This window comes from Sordaria macrospora, chromosome 1, assembly GCF_033870435.1.
Source record: "Sordaria macrospora chromosome 1, complete sequence".
In the NCBI taxonomy this organism is placed as follows: Eukaryota; Fungi; Ascomycota; class Sordariomycetes; order Sordariales; family Sordariaceae; genus Sordaria; species Sordaria macrospora.
Window position 1 is genome coordinate 9164427 of NC_089371.1, and position 13425 is coordinate 9177851.

A 13425-nucleotide genomic window follows, 5' to 3' on the forward strand; every position below is an offset into this window, starting at 1 on the left:
GATACTTCAGAGACCCAGATCGACCCCATGTCTAGAGGTAGCTACGACACGCCAGGCTTGGCCCTTATCGTCCTACGAGCTGGGAAAAGCCCAGGTATTCGTAACCCCAAGCCAAGTGGTTCTGGGAAGCGCGGGTGTTGGCCTTGTAGCAGCAAGTAAAGCTGTCCTTCTCGTTTGATATTTTATCGGCGTCGTGGGCTTCGGCGCCGGATGGGTATGGACGAATGGTTTATGTTGGACTCGAGCTGGACGAGCCGTTACTGGTAGAGGCTCGAGCTCGCTGCTCTTGAGAGATGACGGTTTGTGAAGTGTGAAGTACTGGAAAAGACCTTTATCCAGCCTGTTAATAAACCGATATGCCCGTGGATAACGTACGCTTGTAGGGTTTCCAACAAGTATGTTTCTTATTGCGGTGGTTGGCTTCGGCGCTGATGCTGACGTAGGACGCTTCACGAAGTCCATGTCTCTGACGCTTCCAGCAAGTGGGCCTACTAATTGACCGTCGCTGGCCCTTCTTCGTTTGGTTTCCCGGTTGCCCTCGGACTCGTCCGAATTCAAAGAATCCGCATCCGAATCGTAAGAGAAGCGACTGTAGGAGTTGCTCACCCGGTAGTCCGGGACGCCGGGGAGGTCGCTTTCGTCGTCTGTTTCTGTTTCGGACCAGGTTCTCTTCTTGCTTGCACGTGTCTTGCTGTGAGTTTGTGCCGTACCGGTGCCGATGTGCGGGTAGCGGAAATCTTCGTTTGAGAGCCCGGTTGAAGAGGTATCCGATTCGGAAGCGGAAGAGGAGTTGTAGTCGAAGCAAGACATCTTGATGATTTTCGTCCGAGTTGCAAGGTTAAGCTCCTTAGGTGGAGTGGTATTCTCAGACTTCAGTATTTGCCCCACGTTCTTTAGGTAGGGTATCGTAACTAAGTATATATATCTCCCGCGGTTCAGTCTTCTCTCAGCACAGCATAAAGCAGTTGAGCTGAGCTGCTTATAAGAGACGGAATAACTGGCCATTGAATCTGATAAAACCATTGTTCGCTCGATCCATTGTCTCTGGCTCATGGTAAAGGTAGGTGGAGTTCACGCTACTAAGGACTGTAAGGAGCGGAACGTTCCCCAGAGAGCCGAGAACAAAGAATGTTCAGTCACCAAACCCACGAGGGCACTCGAAGCCACTGGCCCTATCGGGATGTCTCCGCTGCATAAGACGGCAATAACCTTTTCTCAACCCGATAAACAATTATCTGAATTGGGCTATTTGACTTCGGTTCGAATTCCGAAGTTGTGGTCGGCAAGTGTCGAGTGATGTTGAAGGGAGCGGAAGAAGAAGCGACCTGATCCTCAGGGTCCAACGGAGAGGTTACGTCAGCAAAAGGCGTCTGGTGGAGTAAGTGATCAGCCCTTAACAGATTCGGTCTTTAACAATGCCATAGCATGATAAGCCAATAGCTAATAACAGTCATGTCATGAGTTCTCCGCCGACCACCTCGCTCCATGACATCACCAACTTCTTCTCGCAGCACCACTGCATCAGACGCACAGCAGCACGTCTAGACATCTCCTTCCGACAACAACTAACAACACACTTCTCTTCCACACCAGACATCCATTAGCCCGTTCACACCCAGCCAGTCGAACTGGAAACGCCTTCTCAAGTCATACCAACCCATCTATTCATCCAGGACAACTCCAGCTTGCAACAGCAAAAACCCAACCTCGAGAAGCACAAACCGCATTTTCGAACGGAAGTTCTCCAAGATCCACAACTACCCATCTTCATCCCCACGACACAACCAGACACACAGCCCCGATCAAACAATCAACAGAAAAATGCCCGAAATCTCCCGCACCTACAACAACCCCCTAGCCTCCCACCAAGCCCGCCACCACCACGACTTGCGCGGCACCGACGGCGGCCCTACTTCCTCACAGCCGGGCGGTGCAGAATCTGAGCCTTCAGGCGGCGAGACGCGCGCCGAGCACGAGGCTAATAAGCCTAAGCACCCCGTTGACGAAGCTTTGCGGCCTGCGCATGTGCTGGGTGGGGAGAAGAATATGGGGGCTCCTGAAATACTTGATGTTAAGGGGGGGAAAGAGGGGGGAGGTTTGCAGGGGAAAGGACTGAAGGGGACGTTGGATAGGATGATGGGTGGCCGAAGCAACCAAATCAAGGACTTGTCTACATCGATGCCAACGACACCGCTGCTCGAAGAACCCCCGGAGACATTTACTGTACGAGCTCATGACGCATCACTTTCGTTCTGGCAAAGCTGTCCGGAGCAGCTCATGGGAAAAAGAAGAAAAAATTGCAAGGCGACGTATAATCCATAATGATTGAAAAAAAGCAAAAAAAAAAAAAAAAAAAAAAACCTCGACGGCCCCAAACCCTGAGTTGCACTCAAGGCCAGCTGCAGTCCTACGAAATACACCACATACATACGTGTTTTCTGGCTACCTACATACCAGCTCACCTACCACGTTAGCTACTCAGAGTGTAGTAGTACGTTTGAAACCACCTAGGGATTATAAGCCCTGTTACCATCCAGTGAAGAAGATCCTCCCTCCTTCCCTAGAGGGAAGCTTCTTTTCCATTGATGCCGCCCCATGACGTGGGAATAGTTATCGTTCCTATAAATGTACCCGCGCGCGTCGACTTTCGCCGAGCTTTCAGGTGAAGGTCAGTGTAATGTAATGTACCTCTAGGTGTGCTGGAAGCTGCGCAGTCATCTTTGATGAGGGAAAGGATCGTTAGCGATGCCTAGCATCCTGAGGTGTTGAGCGTTGTAAGAACGTTTCGTTAGAAATATTAAGGGTATGGTCAGCTTGTCGATTGAATGACAGTAAAAGCATCTATCAGTTGATCTCCATGCTCCAGACATTCAGGACCTACCATAAAATGGATTAAATATTGTATCAACCAGAACAATTACCACAAGCATATCAACCAGGGCGAAGATGGTGGTGATGATGCTTCGAGGTTATGGTTTTGCAAACCCTTGTGTTACATGTTGCATTGGAGTGTCCGTATTCCCTATCAGGCGATTCCAGAAGCTTTCCCTAACTCTACGTTGTTTCTTTTTATCTTTGTTCTCAGCGCTTTTATCTGCATGATTCTTTTGCATCTTCCAATTCATAAGTTTTCTTATGATGATGTGCCACATCGATATTAACGATGTCGTTATCCAATTATCCAATGATCTCCCCCGCCGTTGCCATCACGCCGTCACGCAGTGATTCGGTTGGCTGATTTATCGACATGTATCTTGTTCACCTTTCCCTCCGAATGCTCCGATACGCGGAATTAGGATCGAGGATCAAGTGAGCATTTCCTCAAGCAAGTCATTTTCGTGATTAACTCTGCCACCCAAGCACGTGAGGGTCAGCTGCGCCTCTTCTTCCACCATTCATCGCCCCTCGAACCCGTCTCTGTTCGTTCAACCAACCACCATCACTGCCACAAATAATTGGCCGAAGGCCCGGCAAGACTTGAGATAGCGATAGAAAGTTCGACGTTCTGTTTGGATGGCTGTGAGCAGAGGCAGAGAACACTGCATCTGCATCTGGAACTGTGACGTTTGCAGCAGTGCAGCAGTGCAGTAGTGGAACTTTCAGCAAGTGGAGATCCTGTAGATGCAAGGGGACGAGAGAGACCCTTATCTTTTACAACGTCAAGTCGACAAGGGGAGCATGTTGAGGAATTGGTGATACTTTAACTTAAATTATCATCTAGTTATTTCCATGATAACCTTGGAACATACGATTAAAACATGAAATAATATTATTGTAAAACTGGACAAGAATAGTAGGGAAATATCTAGGTTAGCACCATTATGTGGCTCGTCCTGCGATCTTGATTTGATTGTTGTTTGCATCTGCAGACAGTAAGTCTGCACGTCTCCGATTGTCTGTGCTGTATACTTTTCGACTTGCCTTGCCGCTTGTTGCTTGTCCATCAACCACAGACAAGATCCCATCGCAATCATCCCGTCTTCTCCATCATCTGTCGTGCAGATACGAAGACCGCAACTTGCATTGTTTCCCCCCGCACACACGTTGAAAGACCCTGAACGCCATCCGCAAACCCTTGCCATCCATTCCCCAACGCCAGTCTCCTCCATTGTCTTCCTTCGTTCCCCATTGTTGGATAGGTATCACATACGCCGTTGTTTATTCATCGATCAATGGCTTGGTTGATTTGTTGATTGTCGCTTGTCATCATCTATCTCCATCCCCGCATCGCATCGTCTCATATTCCGTTCCCTCCTGCATCAGAACCCAAGCTTACTAGTACCGAGGGGTCTGGTTAGGCGGTGGGCCCTCAGGCGGGGTGTACTGCTCATCGGGACCTCTGTGGTATGCGCTCTGCGGCTGCTGGAGCTGGACACCTTCCTGCTGGTTGGGATAATACGCGCCAGGACCGTTCTGCTCCGGCTTCGGGCCATGGCCATTTGGTGCGTAGTACCCTCCTTGACTACCGGGCGGCGGCTGGGCGGAGTACTGAGGAGGCGCGTAGGGAGGAGGAGCGGGAGCCATCCAGCCAGTTCCGTACACGGGTGCCGCTCCTTGCATGCGACGACGACGGGAGTTTTTCCGTCTACAACATGTTCATGTTAGTGGTGATACCAAGTTAGGTGATGCTCGGAGGGCAGGGAAGACGTACGCCATGAGGAAGACCGAGAGGAAAATGCAGAGGATGCACACGCCTAGTAGGATCCAGCGGCCGTAGTAGTACCAGGCGGAATAGCAGTAGTAATTGTTGTATGCATCATAACAACTAGAGAAACATAGGTTAGTGATGCTGAACATATGGTGTTGGTGATGCGAAATTGAATGGCTTACTCTCGCTTGGCGATCTCGTGGACCTGGTTGGCCGTTTCTGCTAGAGGAGCCATTGCGGATTGTTGGCGAGAGTGGATTCCTTCGATTCTGATGTCAAATTGCGCTATCTCGATATCTTTGTCGATGTGAAGCAGTCGTCGAGTCTTTGCTGCGACAACAAGGTTGATGTCGAAGGACTCGATTGTGTCAGGAAAAGTTGACAGTCGAAGTTGAAATGAGGAAATTGCGAAAATGAAAGAAGAGAGGAAGTGGTTCGACGGGACGTTCCTTTCCTGGGGGGTGACGTTGGATTAAAAGTTGGATGTTCAGGGCGTCGTCAGGGCGCCGTGGCGGGAGGGGCTCAGACAGTCACAGGTTCCATCAAGGGCAAGTGATGGGGAAGCTGGGGAAGTCTAAGGAGGGATTTGACGCTTGTACCCGTAGGCGAGGCAGGGCCACTCCAACGTTCTAGGCACCTCTAGCAGCTCGTGAAAAGGCCGGAGAGATGGGTCCGATTTTCTTGGGGGGAATTGAAGACGGACACTGTGGTTCTTGCCTTTTTGTTTCTGGTCACTTCCTTTGTTTGTGCACGTTGGAATCCGAAAAGACCAGCAGTGGCTGAGCTGCCTGGGCCCTGGCATGACTTGTGAGTATGGAAGAATCGGATTGAATGTTCGACACACTGTCAAACAAACACCTCGGTCACCAACTCATACTTCTATGCATCGAATTTCACCTGTCAAGCGAAGCCCATGGTGGTTAAAATAGGGGTCACCATGGTCACCATTGGTCTGGGCTGCCCAATGGTTCACTTCCTTTTAGTGAGAACTTTCACCTGCCAAGCCACCCAACCGAGACTTGGACGATAAAACTCGGCCGATCCCACGTCGTGATCTCGGACAAGACTCAGCGGCCAAGGTAACCAACGGCCCACCACACACACACCCTTTCCTCGGTTGCATTGAAGCATGCCCGTTGTAGTCCCAATATTGCTTATATACGAGGCGGCGCTGTGTATAAAGAGAAACCAACCGTCCACTGCAACGACGGCGAGCTCGTATGGTCTTAGTGGTATGGATGGCATGGCATAGGTAGCATGTGGTTGTTGTGGTTGCCATATGGTTGCGATATTAGCCGTACCATTGCCGTCTGGCGTATTACATACCTGCTCATTGCTTTGCTGCGCCTATCCATTACATATCGCTGATGTCGGGGAGTGTTACCCAATCAAGGTACTGTAACCCAAATCCTTTTTCGGGAGAGAGACGGGAGTGTTGGAATGATGACGACGGCAACTGACTGTGGCTGTCTGTCTGCCTGTGGCAATGTCCGTCGGCATGATACAGTGAACGTCCTTCGTTGGCATTGTCGATGGAAGTGAACAAGATACCCAAACGGGAACTTATAAGATTGCAACGGACGGTTGAGTGGAGGTGCAACGCGACATGGACGTATCAACCTTGAATATCAAACTCTCAATGTTGTTCCTGTCCACGGTGCTTCGGTGCGACAGATCGAATTGCGCATAAACCGATCGTCCATCAATCTCGCGAGAGGCCGCCCGTACGCCAAGTCCCTTGCAGTTGCGCAGATAACGAAGACAATGAGTGGCATGACAGATGGCGGCTTTGTGTTATGGTGATGTTTCATTGCGATGATGCTAAAGGGAGGAATTGCACTCTTAAGTCCAAAATGAAATTCAATTCGTTCTGGATCCTGCACAACATGGTTCGCCGCGAGGCACAACCTTGCCAAGAATGCCAAGATATTTACTGCACAAACTCCACGCTTTGAGATTGCCAGCTGCTGGCGGTCCGCTAGTCCAAAACTTGCCGGCTCGACCACGTCTCTGGGCGCGCACCGACCGCAGTGACCACTCGCTCACCAGCAGCCCAGCGCCCTCGCCCAAAGGCCACCAGCTGGCTTAGTCAGCACGTGACAGACTTTAGCCCCATTCCGTTTTCCCCTCCCACACAAATTTTGAGGAACGACTCTGAAAATTAACAAGTCCCGAACGTACGCATCGTCGTGATCTTGCCCATCCAGACAAAATGGCTACGCAAGCGGTCCAGGTTTTCGGCAAGAAGAAGAACGCCACGGGTATGTCGAAATATTGCTTTTTGGAATTTCTGGCCATTTCAGAGAGCGACAATTGCTGACCGGTGCCGTCTTGCGACAAATGTAGCGGTCGCCCGCTGTGTGCAGGGCAAGGGCCTCATCAAGGTCAACGGTGTTCCCCTTAAGCTCTACGCCCCCGAGATCCTCCGGGCCAAGCTCTACGAGCCCATCCTTCTCCTCGGTGTCGACAAGTTCGCCGAGGTCGACATCCGCCTCAAGGTCTCCGGTGGTGGTCACGTCTCCCAGGTCTATGCCGTCCGTCAGGCTGTAAGTTTTTGGAAATCTGCGACTCCTCGGAGAACATTCGCGACAGGCAACAGACATGCTAACCAAGTTGTGTTTTTACAGATTGCCAAGGCCATTGTCAGTATTCCCCAACGATTTTCGATCCCCCTTTTCCCCGACCGATAAAAGCACACTTTGCCGAATTCCATGAATACGCGATTGCACACGAACATGCAGCAAAAAGAAGACGAGAGAGAAAACTAACCAGGGCATTTTTGGTGGATTTACAGGTTGCCTACTACGCCAAGTACGTCGATGAGCACTCCAAGAACACCTTGAAGACCGCTCTCATCCAGTTCGACCGCACTCTTCTCGTCGCCGATCCCCGTCGTTGCGAGCCCAAGAAGTTCGGTGGTAAGGGTGCCCGCTCTCGCTTCCAGAAGTCCTACCGTTAAAGGACTACTTGGAGACGAGGATGGTGGTGTTTGGATGGTTGTGGTTGTGCGCTGGCTGCTTTTGTTGGCGGACATCATGATGCGTGGACACGGCGGACGGCGTTCTTCGGCATTGCATTGATCAAGAGAGACAAAACCCGAGTCAAGTTTTTCTTCCGGACGACCACGATTATGGCTTGCTGGCTTTTGTTTGCTGAGGGAGGAAATTATCAACAACAAGACGCAGCGGCCGTGTGTGTTGCTGCCGCATCTCGGCCAGAGATAGAGGGAATGCAAAAAAGACTCTGGGTCCTTTCTTCTGTTTTTCCTGCAGACCTTCCAAACAAGCGAAAGAGATACCACACACATCTATTACACTACAAGACAACAGGTCCGAATTTCTGGTTCATTGATCAATCATTGCGCGATACGACGATACATCACGACCGGTTCAGCAACATCACAGAGACAGAGCTCGAAGGGTAGCATTAAGAGCGATCGAACATCCAACACACCAAACAAAAGGAGAAGGATCAAGCCATTTCACGTTCCTCTGCGGTGCCTGTGTTTGTGCCGTTATGCGATTGTGACTGGAGGCAGCAGGCGAGCGAGTGCTGCCGGTGAGTCGCGTTGATGATGTCACTGATGCTAACGATAAGCCGACGAGCGACCATTTGAGTCTGGTATCAATGTGTATCAAAGCCTAGGAGGACTTGGGACTGCCTTCTCGCTTTCTCTTGGTCAGCATCCATGGTCAGTGTCGTAGAATTGCTCTTGGTCTTCCACAGCGTTCACCACGACGCTCTTGGGGGACGCGGCACTGAAGTCAATAATGACAGCCTATGCAGGCGGCCTGTGGCCCCATGGTTCTTTTCGAATTTCGACACTGGCGCACCTCCTCCATGGAGATCAGCTGCCCTTTGCTTCAGCCCTACGATCACCGCGCGTTTGACCTCCGGACCACTGCGTATCCCGTAGCCTTGCCAAAGCTGATCAAATTGGGATACCAAGCCGAGCCATCAGTCATCAGTCTGAAGATCAAATGGACGATGCTCGGTGTGTTGATGTCTTCCCAACGCCCACAATTCGCCATGTATACTGAGCACCGCATCACGCACCATTTCAAATGACTTTCCTTCAAACGTGAAAAACAGAAGAAACCAGAGCGTGAGTTCTGTTATGATTCAAATGATGTTTCACCCCTAACATTCAATCATTCACAGTCAAGTATATAGGTACACACTCAGGCCTCAACCCGGCTACTTGGTACAGTACTCTTACACGACGCGAAAATATGAATCTTTTAAAATGCTTTTCACGACTGCTTCCTAAAAGGCAACCCATTTCCTGTTCTCTTCTCACACGGAAGAAAATCACAGTGACGAAAAGAGCAAGAGAGGAAAAAAAAAAAGAAGCCTGATGTGCTTGGTGTGCGAGAGACTGGGATGTCTTCTCCCCCATGCCGGGCATCCCCCCTCCAAATCGCAGCAAAATGCAGCCAGCCAATCAAACAGTCCCACGTCAATAAACGATGGAGTCGTGTCAGTTCGAGGGGCAGGGCGTCCGGCCAGGGTCCCCAAGATCCCCCCGTCCGTACCAAAATGGTCAAAGAACGAGCAAGGAGCATGCGGATTTCTTCTGGGTTTCGTTAGCAGGATATATATGAAAGGATGGTTTCCTCTTCCTCTTCCTTTCCCTTCTTTCTCCTTTTTCCAAAGTTTTTTGGTGTTTTGTTGGTGTGAGATTTGTTCGGTCGACCACCCGGGTGCCAGCCGAATCACCTCCAAGCGGTCTTGGCCCTGTTGGGCCTCTTTCACACACACATACCACACTTGGCTCACCTTTCTCTTCACCGGGCTTTACCGTCGCCTTTCACCGAGGATTTGTACAGCTTCGTTGATACCGGTCGTCGATCTCTTAGGCCCATATGGATGAGTATTCTCCCAACTTTCTCATGTCACTTCCATGTTCACGTTCACTCTCCGTCTTTCAAGTATCAGAGTCTCGTCAAGTCATGATGCGTGTGGTATTACCATCCTATCCTTCTCCTACATATCCTTCCTTCGGCTGCCTTTCTCTCTGCTCTGCTCTGCTCTGCTCCAAGTTGACTACAAGAAGAGAAAGTTGAGTGAAGTGGAAAGGCCACAAGTTACAAGGTTAACCAAAAGCTTCCGTTCCTATCATTGTCGTCGATATCTCTTCCATTCCCCTCGTTTACTACTACCAGCAGGTATCCAAAACAACCCAGCAAATACTTGTACTATTCAAGCCAAAGAACCAACAACAAAACTCGGAACACCCCTGCTCCTTCCCAAATCATCCGTTTCCGTCCGTCATCTGAGTTGGCGAGTGCCATTTCCATTCTAAGTTGTTTTTCCTCAATACTTCGCTTCCAAACCGACATCCATCAACGTGCAACAGTACTGCAAGCCATCGAACGATCGAAGTGAAAATCCGAGCCGATACGATACGATCTGTCGTTGCCGACCGAAACTGAACCGAACAGCCTCTTTTGTTTTCCGTCGCCGTGGAAAAGAGTTGCCGAACCGAGATCCGCGAAAAGAAGAACAAGAAGAAAAGCAAAAAATAAAAATAAAAAATTACCTGGCCGACACTGCTGGACTGTTGAACCAGGACACCATCAAGTCCGGAAGGAAACAAGAACAAAACGCGGGGTATACCACACCAAGACCAAAAACCAAATGCCTCAACAACTCAACCGAACGAACGCAACGGAACCGACGCGAACCCCTCATTTCCCAGCAAACCTCATCAACCACTGCAAAACCGCATCGAGATTCATCTCTTCTTTCGCGGAAATCCCATAACAGCTGACCTCTCTTCCGGCAATGCTCTTGAGATCCATCGCATCAATCAGCTCATCGACGGACAACCGTTCGGGCAAATCGGATTTGTTGCCTAGCACCAAAAGTGGAATCCCCTGGAGAGTCTCGTTTCGCATGAGGGAGTGCAGTTCGTCCTTGGCTGCCGGGAGAAGACGAGGGTCGGCGATGTCGACGATAAAGACGATCGCGTTGACGCCTCGGCAGTAGCGCTCCCACATTTGTCGAAACCGCGGCTGGCCGCCGAGATCCCAGCATTTGAGGGTGACGTGGCCGCGCTGGACGCGCTTGAGGTTGAAGCCTACTGTTGGGATGGAGCTGTGGAAGTGGCGTGGGGTTAGTCGTGGGGGATAAGGAAGGGAGGGTATCGAGGGAGGTCAAGACAGGTTTGGTGGGACGGGATGGGACAAGAAAGAGTTGGCTTACTCAAGAGTGAATTCTCCGCCCTGGAAATGGTCAGCAAAAAGCTTCAGTGATGGATGAAGAGGTGGATGGCTGGCATTGACGTTGGCGACTCACCGAAATAACCCTCAGCAGTGACGTCTTTCCTGCGTTCTGCAAGCCGATCATGGTCACATCCATCTCTGTCGCCCTGTTGGTTGTATCTGACATGTGAGCAATCGATGCGATAGACCGGCAAACGGGCAAACGGGCGCAACTCCCATCACTACTCACCAGAAGGTTCTGAGCAACCAGTCGTAGACTTTCTTGAATAGCCCGGCCATGGTGGGTGGGTGGTTGATGTGAGGTAATGCGATGACGGTAGTAGGTAGATGAACAACAGAACGAGGACGAATGAAATCGTCGGGATCCACAGAAGTTATAGACAATGGCTCGTAGGCGCAGACTGGACTGGTCAACAGGCGTATGTATGGTCCGGATATTGATAGCAGCAGTAGCGCACGCAGAGCGGCAGGCAGGTCTCAGTATGTCGGGAGAATACTTCTGCAGGCCGAAAGACGATATAACTGGTACAGGACGACACACAAAGAGGCAGATAGGACTGAAAAAAGAAATAAAAGTAGAATGTCTCGTATGACTCTGGCACACCCGTCGCGGGCTGGCAATCTCGCAACGAGGTGGGAGATGCAGTTCTTGTGCGATATGGGATGTGATGGGGTGGTTGTTGAGGATAGTCCGTCCGAAGCCGACGCGGGGCTGTTCTGTCTGTCTGCTTGTCTGCGACTGGGATGCCGCGCGGGTGTGAGAGTGACTGAGTGAGTGACTTGTGTGTGAGCGACCGGGATTCCGTACGGGCCGCCCGCTCGCTAAGGTGAGATAATGAATGACCTCTCTCTCTTCTGGGGGAATGGTGGTCCGTGCCTCGAGCGGTGATGATTGACGAAAGGATGTATTGTTAAGCGTAGTACACAGATTAGAGCGGCTAAGACTCGGGTTTCATTCGTTTCCCTGCCGGGGCAAGTAGTGAAGCCGGGGCTGTTGACGGTGATTAGACTGCAAGCGTGCGAAGGCAGATATCGACGAGCGAGGGTAGTAGGAGTAGCAAGTGTTGGTGGATGATGATCATCGACGGGGGAAGACAGACTGGAGAGTTGCGAACTGGAACTGAAATGGGAACTGTGTGATACCCGCCCGTGATCACGGACGAGAGCGTCTGTAAAAGAGGGACCGGGAAGAGCAGAAGCAGGGTATCCAAAGTATCAATGCTAGGCCGGGGTCTCAAGAGACTAGCTCGCTGGTGGGGGGAGAGACTGGGGTTGACGGCGGCAGAGGCGGAGGCGGCAGCAGACTGATCTTGAAGGTCGCACGAGGGAGAGAAGACGGTGTGCAAAAGAGGTCAAATCTTGGACAAGACAAGGTGACTAGACTGTGTAGTATCGGCGGCCTTGGTTTTGAGGTAGGATGGCGGCCAGATGGCAGATGGGAAAGGTGTGTATAGAGTTGGATCGAAGTTCGTGCCTTGAGGCTGCTGCCACTGTGGGATCAAATGCTGTCTGATGCTGGGATGAGATGGGATGGATGGCAGATGGCCGATGGCAGATGCTGCTGCTGCTTGCTGCAGGGACTGTTGCTTCTGCTTGATGAGTGCTGCTTTTGTGCGCAATCAACGGGAATGGAAGTCTTGTAAAGTTGCCCCCGGGTAACTGTTCGTTGGATAGACGCAGGCAGACGAGACGGTATGTTCCAGGCCGATCCGATCTGGATTCTCTTGGACGTCTGCGGTGACTGGTTCGTCCGTGGGTCCGTCTGTCAATCACAAGGACCGGCAACTGTTGCTCGTCAGTGACAATCAGATCAGGGCTTCGGTAGCCGGATGGATCTGGTCCTTGCTCCAGTCCCTTTTCTCTTTTTTTCTCCAAAAGCTGTGTAATCCTTGGAGAACCGTCGTTTGTGTCTCCTTGACGCTGGACGAGGAGAGTGTGACTAAAAAGACCCTCCGCTTGCCGGATATGCGTGTGCTACTGGCTGGTAGGGTTGAGTGAGTGAGTTAGGATACTGACTTGTAACACGGGCAAATGATATGAGGCCAAGATGTCAACGTCAAGTTTGGGAAAAATAAAGACTCTGAAGACTTGGTCATTGTAGAGCAAGCAGGCAATGTAGCAGCGACTGGACTCCGTCTTCAGAACAGAGGGACCTGAATGGAACAAGAAGGTGTAATCGGTTGTAGAGGCCACCAACAGATGCAACAGCGGGGTAGTTGCATCCTCTCTGATTGGTTCGTTGAGCTTCCAGGTTTCCCCACGCTTCAAGGCCAATGTGAATGGATGGATCCTTCTCTCTCAACTTCATCACCATCAAGCGGACGGAGTCAAGGACCAGGACAGGCCTCAGTCATTCTCAATCATCACAACTAAAGCGCGCCTCAATAATGGTAAGGAAGATTCTCCTGCTGTGCACTCCTGCAGTGCCATCATGGACTCGAACTGCTTCCCGTTCAATAAGGCCATTGTGAAACCCGAGCAGCTCGTGTTGTTTTGGAGGCAAGAGACAGGCACAGAACAAGGGCCACTTTGCCTCGGGCTTAAGAAGAA

At 50.9% G+C, this 13425-nt stretch overlaps 5 protein-coding genes across 5 annotated transcripts; 2 read left to right on the top strand and 3 right to left on the bottom strand.

Annotated features, from left to right (window-relative positions):
• Window positions 1-64: 64 nt before the first annotated feature.
• On the bottom strand, window positions 65-810 carry SMAC4_04914 (uncharacterized protein; the record flags this gene model as incomplete). The annotated part of the gene is made up of 2 exons (XM_003347558.1): window positions 65-142; window positions 376-810. 2 exons carry the CDS (start codon window positions 808-810, stop codon window positions 65-67), a joined length of 513 nt encoding a protein of 170 aa, XP_003347606.1.
• A 1011-nt stretch (window positions 811-1821) lies between these two features.
• On the top strand, window positions 1822-2315 carry SMAC4_04915 (uncharacterized protein; the record flags this gene model as incomplete). The annotated part of the gene is made up of 2 exons (XM_003347559.1): window positions 1822-2223; window positions 2262-2315. 2 exons carry the CDS (start codon window positions 1822-1824, stop codon window positions 2313-2315), a joined length of 456 nt encoding a protein of 151 aa, XP_003347607.1.
• A 1360-nt stretch (window positions 2316-3675) lies between these two features.
• On the bottom strand, window positions 3676-5133 carry SMAC4_04916 (uncharacterized protein). Its single transcript, XM_003347560.2, has 3 exons — window positions 4831-5133; window positions 4652-4765; window positions 3676-4585 (listed from the first exon to the last, which is right to left on the bottom strand). Exons 1-3 carry the CDS (start codon window positions 4881-4883, stop codon window positions 4276-4278), a joined length of 477 nt encoding a protein of 158 aa, XP_003347608.1. The 5' UTR covers window positions 4884-5133; the 3' UTR covers window positions 3676-4275.
• Window positions 5134-6800: 1667 nt separating this feature from the next.
• Window positions 6801-8107, top strand: SMAC4_04917 (40S ribosomal protein uS9). The gene is made up of 4 exons (XM_003347561.2): window positions 6801-6909; window positions 6995-7194; window positions 7276-7290; window positions 7443-8107. Exons 1-4 carry the CDS (start codon window positions 6861-6863, stop codon window positions 7605-7607), a joined length of 429 nt encoding a protein of 142 aa, XP_003347609.1. The 5' UTR covers window positions 6801-6860; the 3' UTR covers window positions 7608-8107.
• A 1497-nt stretch (window positions 8108-9604) lies between these two features.
• Window positions 9605-11598, bottom strand: SMAC4_04918 (uncharacterized protein). Its single transcript, XM_003347562.2, has 4 exons — window positions 11105-11598; window positions 10949-11021; window positions 10856-10875; window positions 9605-10747 (listed from the first exon to the last, which is right to left on the bottom strand). Exons 1-4 carry the CDS (start codon window positions 11152-11154, stop codon window positions 10339-10341), a joined length of 552 nt encoding a protein of 183 aa, XP_003347610.1. The 5' UTR covers window positions 11155-11598; the 3' UTR covers window positions 9605-10338.
• Between the last annotated feature and the right edge of the window lie 1827 nt (window positions 11599-13425).